The following is a 17,571-nucleotide window of genomic DNA, read 5'->3' on the forward strand; positions in this document are numbered from 1 at the left end:
TTTGGCCAGTTCCTAACCACAAGCAGGATGCAGAAGTTCTGGATCGAGGCCAATTCGCACCTCAGAGGAGGGAGCGCTGCAGAGTCGGTCCTGCAGCTTGCTTCCCATCAGTTTGCTGAAACCCAAAATGCAACCAGCTCTGCTGGGGAACCCCTCTCATCAAACCCCTTAGCAGTTGGGGTCAGTGTTTGCACACCTGTGTTCCCAGCTCTCAGATATCCTTCTGAGCCGGAACAAGCACCGTGGGCTCACCCTTCAAACCCGAGCAGATGAATGCCTTAGTTTTTAGGGTTTGGCTCTAAGAAGGCCCTTGCGATTTTATCCTTCTAGAAACTTCCCCGCTCAACCTCAGGCTCGGGAGCCCTCCTGCTCCAGCCAGGGCTCCTCACCCACCGCAGCCGAGGCGTGCGAGCCTCCGCAGGAGGAGGCGGCTGCGTTTGCTCCCCCTGCACGCAAAACCACACAGCCGCACGCCCCCCCCCCGGTGCAGCCGGCTGTTAGCGCGCCCCGGCAGGGGCTGCAGCCCCCCGGCACGGCGCTGACCCCCCGGCTTTCCGCCCCTCGGGCCCGGAGGCACGGGCGCCGTCGCCCTCCCGGTTTATTTTTAGCCGGCGGCGCGGCGGGGCGGGCGGGGCGGCCGGGGGAGGACCGGGGGGGACCGGGGGAGGGAGGGAGGACCGGGGGAGGACGGAGGGAGGACGGAGGGAGGGAGGAAGGACCGAGCACCGAGCACCGAGCCTCGGCGGCGACCCGAGCGCGGGCGAGCAGCGCCGCCGGGGGGCGGGGGGGTGGCTCGGAGGGAGGGGAAGCCGCGGGGCTGCGGGCACCCCGAAAAATAAAAGCCGTCCTCCCGACGTCCATCCACGGCCCCGCTGCGGGGCGGCGAGCCGGGGGCCCGCAGATGGCCAGCCCCGGGCTGGAGCTGGCGGCAGAGGGTCAGCCCCAGCCCGAGCCGGCCTTCGGCGAGGCGCAGAAGTGGATCGAGGTAAGGAGCGGGCGGGATGCGGGTGCTGCTTCTTCCTCCTCCTCCTCCTCCTCCTTCGGGCTGGCCCCTGCCCGAGCTCAATCCCTTAATCGCATTTCCCCTCCCCGGCCCTAAGCAGGAGCAGGGAGGCAGGTGCGGGGAGGCCGCGACCCCCAGCGGGGGGCTTCCTTGGGCAGAGGGGAGGGGGGGGCAGGCTGCGAGGGACCCCCGGCACACTGCGGGGAGATGGCGCTCCCGCAGCCTCCAGCCCCGCAACCCGCAGCCTCCAGCCCCGCAGCCCCCGCCGGGGGAGCCCCGCAGGTACCGCGGGCGCGCATCGGGGCGGCCGGGGGCGCGCATCGGGGTGCCCCCGTCCCCGCGCCCCCATCGCCCCGGGGCCGTGCCCATCCCGCGGGGCCGCCTCGGCGCTCGGCTGCGGTGTAAAAAACAGGCGGGTTGGGGGGCGAAACGAAAGGGTTAAATATTTCGGCGCGGGGCGGTAGAGGCGCTGGAAATAGCCCGTGGTCCGGTTGCGGGTCGGGAACACGCGTGAGGGTGGTGTCAGCCGAGATGGCAGGGGAATAGCTGCCGGCAGCTGCAGGCTTTGCGTTTAATCTGCAGCTTTCCGTAAGCCGCAGGAGATGCCGGGTGCCTGGCGTAGTAAGGCAAATTCGCCTGGAAATCGCTGCAACTTCACGATTGCCCAAACCCCGGGGAACACTGCAGACAGTTCGGTCCCAGATTCTGGAGTCTGTCGGGAATAAGGGTTCACCCCAACACCAGCCGAAAAGGTAATGCTGTGTCAGGCTTGGGGGAATTTGCACTGACACAGCTGGCTGGCTGCTGCAGGACCGGAGGCAGAAAGGCAGTGAGGACCGGGGAGAGACGGGGTTTTGTGCCGGTGGAAGGTGAATGGGCTGCCTGGAAGAGGAAAAGGGGAGCGCAAGTGAACGCCGGTTGTCTTGGGAAGACGAACCCATAGCTATACATCCCGCTGTGTAGCAGGGGACCCGGAGGGAGGCACATGACCCTGCCATACATGCGGTACACGAAATACCTTGTGACCACGAGTGCTGCTGGCTGCTGACAGAGCCAGGAACTCAACGGCAGAGCAGTCCTCTGTAGGTAACGAGGCTGCCAGCAATTACCCCGGGCATGATAATAATTAAGGGAGTGTAAGCCTTCCTGTCTCAGAGCAGAAACTTGTGGGTCAGGCGGAAACATCCCTCCTGGGCAGTTTGCTCTGCCGCTGGCCGTGACGGGTGGTCTTACGCCCGTCCTTGTGTGATGCAGGGCCTGATAAGCAGGGCACGAGGGCTCGCAACGCCTCGTGCACTTGATGCAGGTCCAAGGGACTCGCACGCATAGAAAGGAAGCCGTATATGGCTTCTTGCGCTTCCTCTGTCGCTGTTTTTAATCTTCTGGGTGTGTGGAAGGCAGGGGTGAGATGTGCGAGGTGGGACTGTTACTCTTGGCACCTTCCTCCCTCTGGGGAGCGTGGCAGGAGCCGGGGGCACTGCTGTGGCTGCGGGGCTGGGGGGGAGCGTCTGCCTCTACAGCAGTGCCCGCAGTGGGTGCTCCTGCTATGGGAAGGGAGGAAGGAGCTACCTGTGAAGTGAATGTGGTTTAATTTGCCTCAAGAATGATATTTCCTCCTAATCACAGCCCGGTGTAAGCTCTGGGGCATGAGGGTTATTACCTCTTACAAAAATGTGGTCAGCATTCCCCTGATGACTTGGACTGAGCAATTATGCAGAACTTGACATATTAGTCCAAAGTTACTGAAAAGCGACAGCAGTCTTAACATCCCAAGATTTTGTTTATTACGGGTATCAAAATTCAGTGTGCTAACCCTATTGATCTGGGCAAAAACCAGAAACGGGGGTCATGCCGCGTCCGGCCCCTGGGTCCATCTGCTCCAGGCGGCTCTGTGGTTATCTCTCACCAATGCATTTGTTGGCCTAGAGGTGTTAGCAAACGTCCGGTGTGTTGTGGCTTCCAACTCAGCTCTGTATGTTTAAAATGAAGTGAAATCTCAAAGGAAAATAAAATAAACAGTAGCTGTTGTAAGCAAGGCTGCTGAACCTGCCTCGTACGGAGAAGACAGACTTAGTGGGGGCGTCAGCAGTGGGAGACAGCTTAAAACCTGTCTTAGTCTGTGAAACTGAGCTGCACAAGGAAATGGGGGCAGAAATGGGCAGATCTGAAACTCTGAGCTGGCTGTGCATTTTTATTTCTACAGAATAAGTTGTGTGGCTGGCGGGCTGGATTCTCATCTGGTTTAAATAGTCGTATGAGCACTGTCACCATTGTGCAGCGCTGACAGGAATCCGCCCTGTGGTCGGCACCGCATTTCTCCTCTGGTGGGGCTGGGAAGGGCGGCTGCCCTCTTTTGCAGATGGAGAGCCAAGACACAAAGTGGTGAATGTCTAAATCTTCAAGGACTGAGGTACTTCCCTTCCTCCAGGCAGAAGGTCTCAGAGGCCTTTATTTACTCCTGGGGCGTGTGATGTTTCACCAGAACACGTCTCCGGGGTGCCAGGAGTTTTCTTTTCCCTCCGTCAGAGTTACTTCACAGAATAGGGCAGCCCAAGCTGCGCTGAAGTTTGGGTGGTTCCTCGTAACAATCCTTCTCCTTTTGTGTCTCCCTGGAGCTCTGAGCCAGAAGTGCCAAGGTGAACACCTGAGCAGGCCAAGGGCCCCGAGCTCTGATTTCAAGTGGTGTTAGACTTGACGTGAGCTGCGTGTTGCACAAGGTGGCATTTGGGGACTCTGTGGACTTTCCGCTTTGATCGTGAGGTACTTTTGGTAGGAGGTTGGAGTTCAGCCTTAATCACATATTTAATTCTGCATAAATATCAACCACACTTCCCTGTGTGTTAGAGTAAACCGGTTCTATTATTTTAATTTAGCTCGGCATGCACTACTTAAGTAAAGAATGCCCTCTTAATGATAAAATGAACCATATAAGTAGCACTCAGAAGACTTAAAATAAAGGCACCTGATGAAAAACCCTGTGAGACAGCTCCATCGGCCTGCATTATTAAAGGTGCAGTATCTCATTTCAATTAGTGCATCTCAGTTTCACTGAAAGAATATATCAGCCTTGTAAAGTGTAGTGGCTTGCTAAAGCGAAATAACAAACCTAATTTAATCTACTGGCCTGTAATTTTAAAATGTCAAGGTTCCCAGTATGTGTGCTTAAACTAGAATAACTGATGGCTGAAAGAACATCTGTATAAACAGAGTTATTCTTGCTGCACAGACTCATAAGAGTAATACAGTAATAAAGTCGCATTTAATACTGGTGCAACTCCTCAGGGTATTGTTATCTCATCATCACACCTCCTATCCTTGCCTCATTAATATGCTCTATCCTCATTGTTGAGACTTGGTTCAATTAGGGATGGCTTTTCCATAGACTTGTATTCCTTAGTAACTTTGCCAGCTGATAAGAATACTTCCTTTCTAGTTGTATGGTAATAATAAACAAGGCATGTTTTCTGTCCCCTGTAGTCAGCATTTGACTTTGCCATTCCCTCTAGATGTGTATGGGCTAAAATGCAGCAACTTACAAGTCTGGCACTTTTCTCATATATGTATTCCCCTACAGAGTGCTCTTGTTAAGGAGAAATTCCCCAGCCAGACGGGTTTGTTGGTTGTGAATTTTTCTCTTTACCGCCGTTAGATTTCTGTATTGAAGGCAGCAGTTTTAACTTGGTAATAGTGGCCTTGCATCTAGAAGTGGGGCCAGGTGTGTTATTTAGTGCTTCTGGATGTGTCAGGTCATACAGCAAAACAGGCATGTTATTTCTACACCACCGTATATGTGAAATGATGCGAGGGGTATAAAAACAGCGATTCAGGCAAGTAAACTTCATGTTACTGTCTTGCATCAGGAGTCTGGAAACAACATTTCTTTAGGGCATATCTCCCTCCTGTGCTGGAGAAATTCTAGAGAGCTGAGGCTTATGTCTCCCATTGTGAAAATGGGACTTATATGGAGATGGAAGTAGTTCATTGACAAAGTATTTTCTGTGTGGTGAAGGGACTGGATCGGATAATCTGCTGGAGGGGTCTGGAACTTGAGTAATTTACAAGCTGGGTTATATGGCCTTGGAAACATGGTATGACACTGAGTGTAGTGCCCTGACTTTGAGGAACATGAGAGATAAAGCTCTTTTTATTAAAAGTATTGGTTAAGCACACTGATTGGCTGTGTCTATGAGTAACCTACATCCTGCAAGAGGTTGCAGGTTGCTACTGCAGTAGTGTTTCCCAAATATGCATAGACGTCTAGTCTGCCTTTGCTTTCAAGCAAAATTTAAGGTTCTTGAACAGGGACTCTATTCCTAGAATGGTGGTGCCTCTAGCCAAACTGGGACCTTCAGCTGCCACTGCAGTCTCACAGTTACTTGGACAGGAATAGATGAAATCCAACAGACACTTTCTACAGCGTGCAGTTCCAGAGAAGCCAGTCCGACTGCCTGTGAAAGTATCTGAGTACAACCATTCAAGTGTGGACCAGTGCATGCACTAAGCTTTAGGTTTGCATGGTTTTATTAATCAGATGTTGTAGGATGTAGATGTTGTTGGTGAGTTAGCCTCCAAACAGTGTCCGCAGTTCAAATTTCTCTCTCTCCTTCTGGAATAGTGTCTTACGTACTTTACATAATATATTGGGATTGAACTTATAAAAGTGAGCAAGTTTAGTTATCTAGACTAACTCTGCCTGACCTGTTAGTCTATTCCAGTAGTATTTTGGGGCTATAGCTTTGTATGATGAAGGCATTTGCCCAGCTGATGAGGGGCTCCAGCAGGCAGGAGGGGTGCTGTGTCCATCCCAAAAACCACTGGGGGACTATAACAGATAGATTCTCAGTTACCTCAGTGGGCTTTGAACAAGGGCCTTCTGCTTTGGAAGACAGTTTCGGCCGACAGGTTTGACAGTGCCCTAACTTTCCAGCTGATCCGACTGTGCTAATCACAAGTCTCTCGGCTTGGTGGGAGAGATGAGGATGTTCCTCAGACTAGAAGGAATCTATGCAAATAGTTTGGACAAGCTGCCTGATTTGTGGACAGCTAAAGTTAGGCTAGATGAGTATTTCCCACAACGTGGGAACTATAAAGAGTCAAAAGGTGGCTGACTTCTGGTCCTAGATGGATGTGAATTCAGAATAATTTTACTGTGGTTATTGTGACTGGACGTGGAGAGGAATTCTTCTCTTCTTTCTCTACATCTCCAGGGCAGCATTTAGTGGCTGCAGATGGGGTTGATGGGATGCTCTTCGTTCTGGCTGAATTAGTCATTCAGTGGAATGAAAAATAAATTGTTCTAAAGGGGTGGAAGAACCTGCCCAAACTCTCTGACCTATCAGACTATCATCTTATAGAAATTTTTTCTTCTCCCAGTTGCCTGGCAGCTGACCTTGTGTCCTGTGTACATGGACCCAATTCCCTTGTCATGAGATCCATTTAAGCCGTGTTACAGGTAGCGCTTAGCACAAGAGTGGGAGTAGTGGGAACAACAATGCTATTGATAAAGGGATAATGTCAAGGAAATGCAGGATTGAGTTGTCAATTGTCTTAAAACTGAATTAATTTCTCCTTTCATTGCTAAAATTTTAAAATAGGTAAAAGATCTGCCCTTAAGACCAGAGTCTGGAATGCCATTATGTGACTGGTGGTAAAGACCTGTTGAACGCAGCTATTCAACCTCATTGCATTTGTTCTGCTAGTGTTAACTACATTTTTGGAAAAAAAAAAAAATAAAGGAAAATGTTTATCCTCTAGAAAGGAAGGTGGAATCTTTCTAAATAGGGAGAATTAACTAGATGATCAATGTGGTAGACTCATTTTCTAGCCTCTAAAATGTGTTGGCCAATCTTGGAAGTGTTACTTTGCCACAGGTTATACAAACGATATTATCTTTGGTTTGGAAAAGCTACCAGTCTAGGAGCTCTTCATCCACAGATGAACACTTTCGTGTATTGGTGCTCTGTAAGTATCCCAACAAGAACAGCTGGGGAAGAATGTCACAAAGAAAGCATGATTTATGGGCGTGAAAGTGCCATTTGAAAGGGCAGTTGATGCAGCTGCATAGGGGGAAGGTGTGAGCATTTTGGCATGCAGGCTCTGAAGATCTAACTTTCCATCCCTCCAACATGTCATTTAAGAAAGGAACCACTCTGTTCCCTTGCCTCACTTGGTCTCCTCGGTTGTGATGATTACAACAGTGCTACTATGGTACCAGTAACATACCATCAAAATTAATAGCTGAAACTTCTTGCAGCTATGCTAAGAACCGTATCAGGTGAAAGGGCTGCAGCATATGTCCTAGGGACAGACTCGTAAGAATGTAATGAACTAGAACACACCCCGGCTGAAGCTGGAAAAAAACCCTACCCATTACTGCCTCTTATTTATTAAACAGAAATGTACTTGCTGTACCTGGGACAGGCTGACCACCCCCTTGCTGCAGCACAGGGTGGGGAGTGACCGCCTGGGGGCAGCTCTGCTGGGGAGGGCCGGGGGGGGGACACCAGCTGACAAGGCAGCAGTGCCCTGGCAGCAGGAAAGGTCAGCTCGTCATGGTTTTTCTGGAGCCAGTGGGTTGATGGAGGTGGTTATTTGCTTCTGCTTGGCACTTGCTAGGCCACACGTGCAATACTGCGTGCAGTTTTGGGTCCCACAATACAGGAAGGACATCGATAAACTGCAGTAAGAGCCCCCAAGCTGGCTGGGGCTGGAGCACTTGTCCTGGGAGCTGGGCTGGAGAAGAGGTGGCTTTGGGGGGACCTGGCAGCACCACCTGTATGCATGGACAGGTTACTGGGGGGACAGAGGCAGGGCCTTCACAGGGGCCTGGGCCAGGAGCATGCAATACTTGTCATAAACTAAAACGGGGAAGGTTCCGACTTGGCGTGAGGAAAAGTTTCTTCACCACGGGGGCAGTTGAGCATTGGTGCAGGCTGCCCAGAGAGGCTGGGAAACCGCCATCCTCGTGTGGGTTCGTGCCCAACTGAAGGAAGTTCAGAACAGCCTGGCCTGGCCTAGAGCTGCCCTTGCTTGGAGCAGGACGTCAGACTTGGGGCCCCCCAAGGTCCCTACCGGCCTGAATTTTTCTGTGAATCTGTGGCTTCTTGAAAGTGGGTGAATAAATATCTCTTCATTTTATTTTCAATCCTACTTTATTGGTTGTTTATATAATTGTCACGTTTAAGCACCGATTCACATAGACAAGATCCTTCTCCATACAAAGGCAAAACCCCTTTGGCTTTCGACAGGCATTTTCAGGGTACGCTACTGAGTTTCCCTCGTGGAAACTCCTCAAGGCAGCATAAAATGTGTTTGGCTTCCAATCTAACTACTTTTACTAATCCTCTTTTATTTTGGAAAACTGAAAATATGATCGATTGCCTTTGCTTGGTGAGATTCTTTTTGTTATTTAATTCATTTTACACTGCTATTATTGACCAATAAGGAATTTAAATTATTCCCCTTGCTTTTCAAGTCTTCAGGTAATGTGCAAGTTTAATACTTGAGGATTCAGTTGTTGAATCCTTAAGTGGTTCTTTGTTCATGGTATTAGTTGGTTATAATAATCCTCTATCTTCATAGTCAATCTGCTCAGTTCTAGTATAACTCACTCAAAACTGTTAGCTAGTTTCTTTTGATTATATGTATATATATATATAATGATTACTGCTAGTAATCCTTCCCACAGAATGGCTCACTTAATGATGGAGTTATTAATAGAGCTTGTTCCTGATGTTAAAGTTGATTTAAAATAGTCTAGGGACTTCTGGGTCAGTGGGGAAAGCAGAGAATTCTCTTCATCTGGCTGTTTGAAGAGAAGCCTTGTTCTGCTCTTTGGAGATCTCATGCCTGGTGTCAAAGACAGTTTGATTTTGAAATCAACTTTGACAAGCTAAGATTTTGAAAAATAATATCGCTGTGGCTTTTTGGCTCTAGCAGTGTTGTCAGTGATTCATGGAGCACTTCACAGGGTAAGGAGCAGAATGGTGGAGAGAGAGAAAGCAATTCTTTAATTCACCTTTCTACAGCTGAATGCGTAAGGTAAAAGGGAAATGATCTCCATTAATCTCTCCTTCACAGACATTTCTCCATGATCCTGGTTCATGCTGGAAATAGGACTGGGATTCTTCCATTATGTGATCCGTAGTGAGTTTCAGGAACAGCACAAAAGGAAAAATTCTCCGTGATGTCTCTTCCAGCCTCCCAGATGTCCCCCACTTCATCCCAGCCCTGTGGTTGTTTACAAGCTATACGGAAAGTGGCTGTATATACTTAGTGTGCTGAGAAAAAAAGAAAAAAAAAAAGTCGTCATCCTGAGACTAGATATCTTCCGGTTGTTTTCTTTCCTGTAGACATTGCTAGATTTTTAGTTCAGTATTACAATCATGAGCACTGAAGTCTCTGGCTGGATTAAAGTACCATTTAAAAAATAAATTAGGCTGTTACCTGCCTTCGGTTCCTCAGACCATAATTTGCTTAGATTCAGGTTTTTCTCCCCAACAGTGAGGGGCTGAAATCTGTAAAAGGTAATACACAACAGCTCCCCAAAACTTATTTTAGTTCTGATACGTCCAACAAAAGTGCAAATCAATGCCTTTGACTTCAGGAATTGATAATGCTTGATAGCGCTGCAACATCAGAAGTCCCTTACACAGGACGGGACTGTTGGAAGGAGATATTGTGAACTGAAGACGAAGAGAAGTGTACCTTTCAGTGCTGGAACTTGCCATTTCCAGAGGTGGCAGAGTTGAAGGAAAAAAGCCCCAAACAACCTTTCCATTTGTATTTCAACAACAGGTCAGGGACAAATACAAGTAATTGTAACCTTTACTCTGACTTGAGAAGCAGTCTTTCTTTTGCGTAAGAGGAGGCTGATGCCCATAAATAACTGATTTCAAGTGGGAGCAGAATGTTTGCATGGCTACAGAGGACACCAGACTGAGATTAAAATCTCTTCTTGGTGCTTTGCAAGCAGTGTTTTCTGTGTACGCACACAGCTACATTATGTCCTTGTAGTCCCAGCAGGTTGTGGCTCTGGCAGAAGGGTTGCTACAACATCCTAAAACGAAGACAATAGGTATGGATATGGGGGTTACATTTTCTTTCCTTCTCTTTCCTTCTCTTTCCTTCTCTTTCCTTCTCTTTCCTTCTCTTTCCTTCTCTTTCCTTCTCTTTCCTTCTCTTTCCTTCTCTTTCCTTCTCTTTCCTTCTCTTTCCTTCTCTTTCCTTCTCTTTCCTTCTCTTTCCTTCTCTTTCCTTCTCTTTCCTTCTCTTTCCTTCTCTTTCCTTCTCTTTCCTTCTCCCTTTCTCCCCTTCTCCCTTTCTCTCTTTCTTTCTCTCTTTCTCTCCTTCTCTCTCTCTTTTATTTAAAAAAAAATGATAGCAAATATATAAATATTTTTCTGTTTATTGTTTTCCTGACTCTGATGGGTTGGTTTTTAAAGTTGTGGTTTTGAAAAAAAGGAAGTGCTTATTTGGGAGCATGCATGTGCAGTGTGTGTCTTCTGCCAGTGTTTGGATCAATTAAAGATAGCCAAGAAAATAAACTGTTTTCCAGAAAAATGGCACTAACAAGAAAAAGGAGATTTCAGAATCAGTGAGTCAGAAAGGTGACTCTCTCCTGAGTTGAAAGAAATGGTACAAAAGCGTAGCCTAACATCCTACCCCTCCCAAAACCAATTCTTATTTTGACAAGGGGGCCTTCAGTTTTGGAAAAACATGAAAAAAGCAATAAATCAACAAAGTTCAAGCGACTCAAATTATCTTTTATTAGAAACAGATTGCCTTTTCTAAAGAGAAGCAAAAATACCCTCAAAACATTTTAATTACGACCATGCAGATCTTCGATCTTGCCGGGGCCTGATTTTCTCCTTCTCTCAGCTCAGTGCCGCCCTGCCCGCGCTGCTGCTCTGCCAAGTGTGCTGGACTGATGGCCGCTTGTGTGGAGAGTGAGGACGTTGCCTGCTGGAGGTACGGGCTGTAGGGAATGCCACGCTTCTCCCCTGGAACAGCCCGGGCACACGGCCCCTGCTGAAACTGGAGGTGGCGGCTGTTGCATCGCGGTTCCTGGCATCCAGCGCGCCTTGGATTGGCACAGCACAGCTGAGGGGTTAGAAATTCCCTGCGAGAAGGCGAGTGTAAAGGGAGACGGGTGTTAAAAATAAAGCTGGTGAAGCTTCGCCTCCCTCGCTTATCTTTCAATGATTATTTCTCCCGGGGAGCAGTAAGCAGTCATATTTGCAGAGGCTCACTTGGTATGGGTGCTCTTTCAAGACGAGCATCGACTGGAATTTATTGCAGGCGCCCGTATGAGGGATGCGCTGCACTTGGTGTTAGAGGCACCTCGGAGTATCCCAAACAAAAAGATTTTTCATTTAAAAATGCACCTCAGTAATAAATGCTTTGGTACTTCATTTCTTTCCATCATACTGCTTCTCGTGAGTAACTTCAGGGGAGAAAGAAAACAAAACTGTTGTAGGTAGCTGTGGGGTAGCTTGATGAGAATGCACAGGGTTAGCTCTGAGAGGACATTCCAGTCACATTTAATAGAAAACTTGTCTACCAGTGCTGTGGGATTTTAAACATTAGTTTCCATTCATTGTAGTTTGCTAGTGTCTCTGAAGTAGTAATGCTGTATAATAGTTTTAATTCTTTCTTTTGCATTTTTGGATTTCAACCAAGACTCCTGATTGCATGTTCTGGTTATGGGCAGGTCTGGTATTGTGGTTCCCCTCACCCCCACTTCCATATTTGTTAGTTTTTCAGTGCCGTACTTAATCCTACAATGCCGTACTGGCTTTTCTTTTTCATTTTAGAGTTGTGTGGAGAAAACTTGCTTTTCAGCTTCCCACATGAAGGGCCTTGAAATCAATAGATCAAAGCCAGAGCAGACTACTTGGAAGCGGCGCAGTCTCAAACTGTGCTGAAAGCTTTTGTTTTCTGCCTTTTTCCTGTCCCTTGGTATCTCCTGAGAGAAGGGAGGACGCAAGGGGGATGGATGTCTGTGCAGGGGAAGGGGAGCACCCTGTCGCTGTGTGCTGAGGGTACAGGACTGCGTACAGCATGCTAGGAGGAGCTGACTTCCAGAAGTAGCAGTGGGGGCGGCCTTTGTGCAGGGTGGGGAGCTCTGATATGAAACACCGACGTGGCACGTTCCCATGGCTTGAGCTGGGCTCCAGTGCTACTAGGGAATAGGTGGTGGTGGGAAAGGGGCTGGTGGGGAACGGGGTGCTGGTGATACCTATGGGCAGTGAGCATTTCCAGTACGTGCTTAGGGCAGGGGGCTTCAAACAGAAGTGAAGCTTCGGGGTGGGAAACGGGTAGATGTCAGTACTTGCTGAGAAAGGACCCGAGCTATAAGAAACTACTCAATGAAGAGAATGAAGAGTTTGAGGTTTTCTTTTAGGACTGCGAGGGAAGAGGTGGATATCTGAAACACCAGATGGAATGGAGTGAATGAGCAAAACATACGCTTCTATTTTTGCATGTGGTGAGGAGGAAGGGGCCCTCAGATTTAGCTACAACTGCATACAAGGCGTAAGTGGTTGGCAAAGCAAACGTGACAGTGATTGTAAAGTTGAGGTGCCTGTGCCTGGCAGAAACATGTTAGTGTTTGCTTTGATTATGAAGAAAATCTTTCTTCAATGAAAAGTATGTTACAAAAATGACTCTTCAATGTAGAAAGCTTTTGGTAAGGGGAGGTCACTCCAGCTGTGTGTACTCATGTCCTCTCTTTTCTGCAAGTGCATCATAACTGTTTTCCTTAGGATGCAGCCTGGCAATTTCCCCCCACACAACTGCATTTGGGGATCTGAAATTTTTTTGTAAAAAAACACACTCGAAGCAGTGTTTGTTGCCCTGTGCAAATGTCCTGCTCCTCAGAACTACGATTTCTTCCTACCAGAAGCCTGATGAGCCTGAGGGAAGGAGCATATCTGGGAATTTCTGGAGTGGGGTAAGTATAGCTTTCGCTCCCAGTGCAGTGGCAGAGTATTTGGGCTAGCACAACTGAGAGAATTAAGACTTTGTTCTTGCTAATAAAGCAGAACGCCTCCTCCTTGCTCATCAAAGCCCATCTGACTTCAGATCTGACTTTTGGATGGCTGGGGCGCTCTGGGCCATTTTACTTGCTGTTTGCGTGGGCAAGGTTGGGGGATTTTGTTTTCCATAGGTGACTGCCAAGTAATCCATCAGTTAATACGGAGCAGATGAGGTGGCAAAAGGTGCTCACTTGATGCATCTTTGTCACGTGGATGCTGCCAGCTGTCAGCATGCTTTGTGCCCTAAGTGTTCTAGGTGTCTTTATGTGGGGAAAATGACTATTGCAAGCTCTCTCAAATAATTTCTGTGTAGTTGATCATCCGTCCTCCTTGTGTCTTCTGGTGCATATATCTTCAAGGCTTTTCTTCTTCTTCCTGGGTTTCTGCATGGGCCCTTCTTTTTTGTTTTACTGGAAGGACTGCCGTTAAAGACAACAAAAAGACAACAAAAAATCCTTTTACAAATACATCAATGCGAAACGGAGGACTAGGGAGAATCTCCATCCTTTACTGGATGCGAGGGGAAACCTAGTTACTAAGGATGAGGAAAAGGCTGAGGTGCTTAATGCCGCCTTTGCCTCAGTCTTTAGCGGCAATACCGGTTGTTCTCCGGACACCCAGTGCCCTGAGCTGGTGGAAGGGGATGGGGAGCAGGATGTGGCCTTCGCTATCCATGAGGAAATGGTTGGCGACCTGCTATGGAGCTTGGATGTGCGCAAGTCGATGGGGCCGGATGGGATCCACCCAAGGGTACTGAGAGAACTGGCGGAGGAGCTGGCCGAGCCGCTTTCCATCATTTATCGGCAGTCCTGGCTATTGGGGGAGGTCCCGGTTGACTGGCGGCTAGCCAATGTGACGCCCATCTATAAGAAGGGCCGGAGGGCAGACCTGGGGAACTATAGGCCTGTCAGTTTCACCTCAGTGCCGGGGAAGCTCATGGAGCAGATTATCTTGAGGGTCATCACGCGGCACTTGCAGGGCAAGCAGGCGATCAGGCCCAGTCAGCATGGGTTTATGAAAGGCAGGTCCTGCTTGACGAACCTGATCTCCTTCTATGACCAAGTGACGCGCTTGGTGGATGAGGGAAAGGCTGTGGACGTGGTCTACCTTGACCTCAGTAAGGCTTTTGACACCGTTCCCCACAACATTCTCCTCAAGAAACTGGCTGCTCGGGGCTTGGACTGGCGTACGCTTCGCTGGGTTAGAAACTGGCTGGACGGCCGGGCCCAGAGAGTTGTGGTGAATGGAGTCAAATCTGGTTGGAGGCCGGTCACTAGTGGAGTCCCCCAGGGCTCGGTACTGGGGCCGGTCCTCTTTAATATCTTTATTGATGATCTGGATGAGGGCGTCCAGTGCACCCTCAGTAAGTTTGCAGATGACACCAAGCTAAGTGCGTGTGTCGATCTGCTCGAGGGCAGGAAGGCTCTGCAGGAGGATCTGGATAGGCTGGAGCGATGGGCTGAGGTCAACTGCATGAAGTTCAACAAGGCCAAGTGCCGGGTCCTGCACCTGGGCTGCAACAACCCCAAGCAGAGCTACAGGCTGGGAGATGAGTGGCTGGAAAGCTGCCTGGCCGAGAAGGACCTGGGAGTATTGGTGGATAGTCGGCTGAATATGAGCCAGCAGTGTGCTCAGGTGGCCAAGAAGGCCAACAGCATCCTGGCCTGTATAAGAAGCAGTGTGGCCAGCAGGTCGAGGGAAGTGATTGTGCCCCTGTACTCGGCTCTGGTGAGGCCGCACCTCGAGTACTGTGTTCAGTTTTGGGCCCCTCGCTACAGGAAGGACATGGACGTGCTCGAGCGAGTCCAGAGAAGGGCAACCAAGCTGGTGAGGGGTCTGGAGAACAAGTCTTACGAGGAGCGGCTGAGGGAGCTGGACTTGTTCAGCCTGGAGAAGAGGAGGCTCAGGGGCGACCTTATCGCACTCTACAGTTACCTTAAAGGAGGCTGTAGAGAGGTGGGGGTTGGTCTATTCTCCCACGTGCCTAGTTACAGGACGAGGGGGAATGGGCTAAAGTTGCGACAGGGGAGTTTTAGGTTGGATGTTAGGAAGTACTTCTTTACCGAAAGGGTTATTAAGCATTGGAACGGGCTGCCCAGGGAGGTGGTGGAGTCACCATCCCTGGAGGTCTTTAAAAGACGTTTAGATGTAGAGCTTAGCGATATGGTTTAGTGGAGTACTTAGTGTTAGGTCGGAGGTTGGACTCGATGATCTTGAGGTCTCTTCCAACCTAGAGAAATCTGTGAATCTGTGAATCTGTGAATCTGTGACTGATAAAGCTGCCCTGCCACTTGAAGCACTATCATAGGGACCAGAGTATGTTTCTTAGGTAAGACTTTTGGTATCTCTTATTTCTGTCTGTTCATACTGTCTGTTGGCTCTTTACCGAGTGGGTGAGGTGTTGGCTCAGAGCAGCTGCAATGCCTTGAGTGTCTGATAGATGCATTTGAAATTATCTCTGTCCTGTTTCACTGTTTGGACAAAGCCAGTCCAGATCTGATGCAGAGAAAAAAAAAATAAGAGGTATAGTTGAGTAAAGGGAAGGAGTGGAATTTGGATAAAGAGCATCAAGAGAAGGCAACCTGTAACAGGTAGGCCCTTCAGGGAATATAAACTAGATCAGGCAATTGCGATCCAGTGTAAATATATATATTTTCCCGTACACACACTTTGGGGAGCCCTGGTTGGAGTCAGAACTCCAGCCCTGCTGCAGGGGAGGTGCAGGTTGTTTTACTGGAAGTATGAGCTAGCAATTCTACTTTCGGGAAGGTGCTCACAGAGTCTAATATAGCTTCTCTGGTACGTAGTTTCTGTGAAGTTGTTTCTTTTCTTAACAGTTCTTCCGTGCCAGCACGTAGTATCCCTTTCCACTTCAGTGGAAAGCGAGAAGCATTGAGCACAGATATGTACTGACTCGCCACATCTTCTTTTTGAAAGAGACTTGGACAACTCTCAAATTTGTTCCAGAGTTACACTGCTGCTTCTGAAGAGAACAGTTGCTTGTTTCCTTTGTTGGTTCTGCTTTCCTCCTTCATACTCCCATTTTTAAGGTAGAAGATAGAGGTGGCGGATGTTAGTTAAACAGTGGTGTTAGTTCCTGCTCTTTGTTTGGAGGCTGGGCTGAATGTATTGCTTTCCGACCCTAAGCAGTTGTTTGTCTATTCAGCTTGAGCAGCATAGCATCCTGACAGCTGTTTTGCTGACATTACTCCCAGTTAGTAATTCACTTGGATTAAGGGCTTTCTGCTGCCAGAACTCTACCGGGAGCGTGCTGTCACTTGGCAGACCCATTAAACCAGTAATTCTGGGCTGCTTAAAAAATTTAACTTGTCCTGCATCCTTCGTATTTGGAGTTCTAGCTTCTTTGCCTTGTGGGCAAAGAGTAAAGGCTTACCATCAATACTCTTTTTTTTTCCACCTCTTCCCTTCCCCGCAATATTTTGAAGCCAAAACCTTAAAAGCCAGACTTTGTTCAGCTTCGCTTGTTCTTGGGGCATGCAGATACTGCCTGTATGCTTGGGGCTCTGTGTACAGCCCTTCCCGAAACACTCGGTGAAGTCTGTAAGCAACAAGAAGGTCTCCCTCAGCGTGTGTTTGTGGTGTTCACTCCCTGAAGATGATTGCTGTAGTTTCCAAATTTCGGCACGTAGGTAGCACAGTCCTGGGAAGAGAGTGACTGTAATGGTGGCGCCGGTGCCTTCTCTCTGATGGTGCTGATGCTGCAGGTCGTGTCTCCCCAGCCTTCTCTCTTGGGGAGGTGGCACCAGCAGTTCTTGTCAGCACAGCCGGACCTCGAGGAGAGTACTTGGTGTTTTGGGGACCCTTGGTATTTGAATGGCCATTCTTCTTGCTTTTCTGCTGCTTAGCAGTCACCTGGAAGCTACTTGTATGCCGTGGTTTGGGAGCTCCAGTTTTGAGCTCCTTCTGTGATTAAAATCAAGAATTGGTAGTTTAGTTGGACCTGGCACGGGTCCAGGCTGGATCAAGAGGCTTTGTTTCCTTATGCTTGTTGTTTTGTTGCTGATAAGCGGGTAGAAAGAAGAACTCGGTGCTCCCCCAACATCTGCTTCTTTTCTAATGCATTTCTCACCGGCTTTGGATCTCCCGCATGATGAAGAGAATGCGAAGAAGACGTATCGGTCTCTGATGATCTGCGTCTGACTTCAGCTCTAGTGACACCTATTCACACGTTGTGTCTATAATACCCTGTGCAATTCTAGAAAGGATTGTGATAACACCTTTAATTTTTATCATATGAATATGCTTTCCCTGGGCTCATCAATTTGTCCTGATTTATCCTGCTGCCTGAGTGCACAGGATGAATTTCATGTGCTTCTGGTGAGCAATTCTCTCATGGGCTAAACCATAGGTGTGAAAGGAGAAAAACAAAGGTGGTTTTCATTATTAGAAAGAACAACAGCATGAATAGAAGGGCAAAAGAACTGATGGCCCTTTCAACAGGAGATAAGTTTCTAATACTCTGTTCAGCTGATGTATGTTGTATTTTTAGACTTAAATGACTTTGGTTTA

The 17,571-nt window shown here is 48.5% G+C and overlaps 1 protein-coding gene across 5 annotated transcripts in view; it reads left to right on the top strand.

The window, feature by feature from the left end:
- The first annotated feature begins 705 nt into the window (after positions 1–705).
- The window catches only part of LIMCH1 (LIM and calponin homology domains 1), a 177,423-nt gene continuing 160,557 nt past the window's right edge, over positions 706–17,571 (top strand). For 2 of the 5 annotated variants that reach the window (XM_066995794.1, XM_066995797.1), the window contains exon 1: positions 914–985. Coding sequence is in view for 1 of the 5 variants with exons in the window: in XM_066995787.1 (XP_066851888.1) it covers positions 902–985 (84 nt within the window). In the remaining 4 variants the exon portion in view is untranslated. Of the gene's footprint in view, positions 986–11,056; positions 11,134–12,834; positions 12,957–17,571 lie in introns of those variants that run through there. The other 3 variants (XM_066995787.1, XM_066995800.1, XM_066995799.1) reach the window with 3 other exon arrangements.

Source organism: Anser cygnoides, chromosome 4, assembly GCF_040182565.1.
Source record: "Anser cygnoides isolate HZ-2024a breed goose chromosome 4, Taihu_goose_T2T_genome, whole genome shotgun sequence".
Classification (NCBI taxonomy): Eukaryota; Metazoa; Chordata; class Aves; order Anseriformes; family Anatidae; genus Anser; species Anser cygnoides.